This window comes from Dermochelys coriacea, chromosome 10 (genome assembly GCF_009764565.3).
Source record: "Dermochelys coriacea isolate rDerCor1 chromosome 10, rDerCor1.pri.v4, whole genome shotgun sequence".
Classification (NCBI taxonomy): Eukaryota; Metazoa; Chordata; order Testudines; family Dermochelyidae; genus Dermochelys; species Dermochelys coriacea.
Genome location: NC_050077.1, coordinates 20,364,994 through 20,370,455, shown reverse-complemented (window position 1 = coordinate 20,370,455; position 5,462 = coordinate 20,364,994). Strand labels below are relative to the sequence as shown.

General features: G+C 43.9%; 1 protein-coding gene and 1 long non-coding RNA gene across 2 annotated transcripts; both read left to right on the top strand.

Moving 5' to 3' along the window:
* Positions 1-795: 795 nt before the first annotated feature.
* Positions 796-1,170, top strand: LOC122456123 (transmembrane protein 238-like). Its single transcript, XM_043493939.1, has one exon. The coding sequence runs from the start codon at positions 796-798 to the stop codon at positions 1,168-1,170; it is 375 nt and encodes a 124-aa protein (XP_043349874.1).
* Positions 1,171-1,198: 28 nt separating this feature from the next.
* LOC122456153 lies at positions 1,199-3,696 on the top strand. The gene is made up of 2 exons (XR_006274844.1): positions 1,199-1,954; positions 3,106-3,696. It is a non-coding gene; the product is annotated as an uncharacterized LOC122456153 (long non-coding RNA).
* The last annotated feature ends 1,766 nt before the right edge of the window (positions 3,697-5,462 follow it).

Below are 5,462 nucleotides of genomic sequence, written 5' to 3'. Positions count from 1 at the left end.
CTGCTTCCAGGAGCCGGCCGTGGCGGCCAACCAGACTTTTAGCAGATGCCTGGCAACCCGAAGTGCACCATCCCCACTATCTGTGCAAGCTGTTGTAGGAAGGCTAAGAGCTGTGCTTAGTCAGAGCTGGCTTTCCCTGGGCCTGGCCTAGGTATCTGTGTATAGATTTAAAACAGCTCAGCTCCATCTGAGCCAAAATCCTGAAGGGGAGGGACAGGACTGGATGGGGTGTGTCTGCTTCAAAGTGCTCCTCTGGGTCTGTACCCTGCTTCCCTGCCTGCAGGGCAGGAGGTGGTGTAGTGACGTCAGTGGGGATAGGGCAATAGGATGAATAGGCTCGTCTAGCACCCGGCCCCCGCGGGAGCTGGCTGGAAGGACTGAGGGTGGGTGCTGGGGCTGCCTGACAGGGTGAGCAAGTCCCCAGGGCCGGGCCAAGCCCCGCAAGAAGCGAGTGGGGAGAGGGAAGACAGGCAGGTGCACCCACTCTGCAGAGGCCCCTCGCACCAGGAGCAGCTGCAGCGCGAAGGGGGCGCGCAGCTCCCGCCCTCGAGGAGCGGGGTGCGCGTGGGAGCGCTCGCGACTGCCTAGCGCAGGGAAAGCGGCGTGTCCTCTTCCCAGGCGCGGGGAGACGTAGAAAGGGGCGTGTCCCTTTACCTGAGGGGAGGGGGGCGGGGAGATTTCTCTCCTCCTCAGGGGTAGAGGGGCGTGTCCTCGCTCAGGTGTGTGTGTGCGCGCGGCCGCGCCCGCGCCCGCCCTGAGGCGCAGCCGGCCCGGGCTATTCCCAGTCCCCTCGCCATGGCAGCGCCTGGCGGGCTGGGCCGCTGCGTGGCCGCCTTCTGGCTGGCCCTGGCTTTCGACGCGCTGGGCCTGGTCGTGCTGCTGACGGGGGTTTTCGCCAACCTTTTCTTCTCGGACCTGCTCATTTACGCGGGCGGCATCGGCATCTTCCTCAGCCTCATCTGGTGGGTGTTCTGGTACGCGGGCAACCTGGAGGTGCCGCCCGCCGAGCTGCGCGACGACGTGGGCCTGGGCCCGCCCAAGGGCCGCGGGGACAGCCTGCTGCGGGGGCTGGTGAGGGGGCTGAGCACCCGCATCTCCACCGTCTTCTCCTCCGCTCCCCCGGCCGCCGCCATGGAGCTCCAGCCCGCTGCCCGCCCTCAGCCCGTCTGAGCTCCGCGCCGCCAGGTGGGACCAAACACGGCTTCAAAGTCAAGGAAACAAGGAGACGCGGCGATGGCAATGACATGGGGAGAAGGGGGCAGCGCCCCCGGGGCCGGAGGAGGGTGGGAGTGGATGCCAGTGCCCCCGCCCGAGGGACGCCCCTCTTCCGGCCCCAGGCCGTGCCCGCTGGCATCAGGGGGTGCTGTAGCTGTGGGGTTATTATGCCTCGATTTCTGAGCGGGAAGAGGGTCTTGAATTTGACCCCCCACCCCCAACAAGTTCTTGTTTGCTAAAAATGCTGCATAGATGAAAAATTAGTCTTCATTTCCTTTCTCTCTACTGGCTCTTCTGAATTCTGAGAGGAAACCTTATAGGTGGGGACGCAACTTGCAGGAAAGTGGAGCTGGCCTGCTGCTTTATGTAAAACCGAGAGCAGGAGATAAGGGGACAGCTCAGTATTGCTCCGACAGGTTACTTGGTGCAAGTTTATCATTGACTATAACTGCAATTAGGAAAAGCTTTCATGACCAAATGACTTGCGTTTGTTTGCTTCAGGAGGTGGCTGTCACTAAACTTCAGAAGTTCAGTATCTTGGCTTGTGGCAGTGGACAGATTTTGAGCTGAAGGAGAAATAATTTGTGAATCTTAGTTATTAGATTTATACTTGCACTACAGAAATGGAATGCTTTGAAAGAAAACTTATAACATATGGCTGTTTTTTTTTTTATCTAAAGATTGTTATTACAGCACCCAGAGGTCTCAAACAGCACAGTTCCTGACTCAAAGGATCTAGGTTAGGATTTTCAAAGGGGTTAAAAGAAGTTTTGTATAAAATGGATTAGAACTATCCATATAGGTAAAACAAGTAGGTGGTATCTTTGCAAATTTAGCCTACTTCAATGAACATGAGTTCAATCAAATCTTACTTCAAATGAAAGGTAGAAAAGTTCCCTGAATTTTAACTAGATTTCATATTCACCAAGTCCTATTCTTTGAAATGGGTTTCATTTGTGGCTTCTGTTTTTTTTTTTTTTTTTTTTTAGTTACTTATATGGAGCCAAGTTTATTAGTTACATTTATAAAGTCCGGTATACGTGGCACTGTGTAATAAATGAGCTCTGCCAAATAAATAGCAGGTGTCTGCTTCAAATAGCTTTTTGTCTAATTGCATCAGTGAGTACACCACAGAACACAAACTGAATTACATAATGACAGGTTTCAGAGTAGCAGCCGTGTTAGTCTGTATTCACAAAAAGAAAAGGAGTACTTGTGGCACCTTAGAGACTAACAAATTTATTAGAGCATAAGCTTTCGTGAGCTACAGCTCACTTCATCGTGAGCTGTAGCTCACGAAAGCTTATGCTCTAATAAATTTGTTAGTCTCTAAGGTGCCACAAGTACTCCTTTTCTTTTTGTGAATTACATAAGATTCAGGGTAGTAAGCTTCACCTTATACATAGTATGTTCTTTTCCCCCCCTGGCCCTTGAGTAGGAGTAGTGATGTTTGCATCTGAATTAAACTGAGTCTCCATTTCATAAGGCTTATAAAAATTGTTTTTGAGAAGTAACTGGTATTTTGTCCCATAAATGAAGAATGCTTGCTGCTGGGACAAACCTGGGAGAAATTCCTGAACTTGACTTCCTGGACTGAATGTTTGCGGCAGAGATGCTGGAAAGATTAGTCTGTCAGCAGAGAATGTTTGCACTGAAGTTGAAGACATTTAATTATTCATTAACTTTGTATTACTAGAAGTCTAAAAAGGTGCAAGCTTTAAGAAACTGTCTACTCTGAAACCTGTCTATATTTGTAAGCAAAGTAAATCTGTTCTAAAATAAACTCCAAATTTATTTAATAAAAATATTAAAGGTAAAGTACACTTTGGATAACTTATTTGCCAGAAATATAGGTAAAAGCATCAATTTTTATTTTTTCCCCCTTTTCAGCATCCACTGAAGACATGATTACTGATATTACTGCCACTTAGGAAAAAAAACTGTGGTGGCATGTTGGAAAACTGGAAAGAAGATTTCCCTGTTGAAGAGGATTCTTTATTTATGGAATAATCTCTACTACCTTACTGGAATCTGTACCAAACAGACTTGTAGAGCCATCTCTCTGCCAGAAGTACATATTTCAGTGTTGGACTAAAGAATTTTAATTGTATTTATTGGCAGCATTTCAGGCCATATGAAAGATTCCTCTGTTTTAAAATTTAAGTTATATTAAATTTCTCATGTGAAAACTAATTGGTTTACACTTTTAACAATCTTAAACAGTGTTTCATAAGTAATTTCAGCATCTCATGTATAAATACTTGTTTAAATGCCTGAAAAAGTAGGATGAAAAGCTCCCATTTTAACCAAGGTATAGAAGTTAAATTACTGTGAACTTGTTTTTACTGTGGCAGTGCAATGCCTTACTTGTAAGGGTGCTTTTGGTATCCCTTTGTGAAGCAGTTTGGAAACAGCTGATGTAAGGTTATAAATGTAATAAAGTTGATCTGTTTTTTACTGTAAATACACAACTTGCGGTGACCCAATGTTTAATCATTAATGTCCAAATGTGCTCCTTTTGCATATTTTTTTAAAACTGTTTTAAATATCTTAGCTAGACCAGATAAAATTAGTGAGTGTTTTGACATGGCAACCATCTCTCTTCTGGGAGAACAGGAAAACTGCTGTAATGTGAAGAAGCAGGATCGAACTATAAGTGGAAGCCTTATCCTGAAATACTGTCCTAACAATGCAGCATTCTAGAAACTACAGTATTTTTTTTTTTTTTTAAACTTGGGTAGAAGATGATTGTTTGGTAGTGCTTAACCTACACATAGTATTACTAGTTTTGATTTAATCCCCCGCCCTGGAAATACTGTTTAAAAGTAGCAGATGTAAGAGTAAGGAGGAAGAGGGATTATATTAGAGCTAAGGGTAGCTGAAGACCTGTGTTGGACAGGTTCCTGCATGAGTGAGTTCTCTTATCTCTCTCTTGCTGAATAAAGTGAGCGTAGGATTCAGTCCTACCATGGGCAAATAAAGGTGGGTCTTGCACCTACATTGGATTTCTGTGTGACTTATTCTTGTGTGCTACTTGCAAGTTGTCAATAATGATGAGTGAATTAATGCAAAATAATCTGGGTCTGTCACAACTGTGGCAGTCACAAAAAATCCTCTCCGGTAAACAGTGTTAAGGTCTCCTTTTCTGCTGGCTACTTCCTCTTCACTTTGTAGAGATTTTATTTCAGATTCTGTCCAGGCAAATGGAATAATCTCCTTTTCCTTCCTAAAACTTCCCGGAGGCCACCTTGATCTTTCCTTCTCAGCTAATGACTGCCTGAAATCATCTGCCTTGTTTAAGGCACAAAATATATCATTACTTCTGCTTGCAGTACTGCAGCTGTAACATTCATAGAGGTTGTGTTTTTAAAAAAAAAAAAAAAAATTACAGCTAGGGTAGGTTCAGATGCAGTTTTTTTTTTAAAGTTCCTCTATTTACAGACTTAAATTTTAATAATGCAGTTGCTAGGAGTGTTGAAAATTGCTTTTTGGTTCACTAATGTGCTCTGAGCCAAGTTAACTACTCTGGGATTTGGCTAGGAAGTACCATAAGTTCTGTCTGTAAACTGGACTGCTTTGCATTAGACATACAAGGCAGAGATGTATAGTAATGTAAAACTACTTTAGGGATTTTCCATACCTGCATTTAAGCTTCCCTCTAGACAGTCAGATCTATTTGTTAGTTACTAATCAATTTATGGGAAGAGTGAGATGGGTCCTGCATTATCAACAGAATTAACTACATTCTAACTGATTTATAAATCCTCACTTCATACCTTTTACAGGAGTGGTTATTTGTTAGGGAGACAAAACAGAGCTTGATTTTGAAGTTCCTCACTGACTTGCAAGAAAAATGAGGAGTCCTTAGAGACTACCAAATGTGGTATTTGGGCATAAGCTTTTGTGGGCTATAACCCACTTCATCAGATGCATGGAGTGAAAAATACAGTAGGCAGGTATAAGTATACAGCATGAGTTGCAAGAATTAGTGACTGCATTTGTGAACAGTTTACTATGCAAGCTTTTTAAAGCTAAATTTAATCAGTGCTTTTCTCACTTAAAGAAAGAATTGTACTTTAGAGAACAGTAGCGATCTGCAATATGTTTAAAAAGTACTTTTAACCCTTCCTTATTTTAGACACACTTCCTGATCATAGCATGGCAGGGATTTTATAAATAGTGTATTGAGAGGTGTTAGCTATTTCAAGTTTATATTATTTTACAAATAGAAAAGGCAGCCTGCTCTA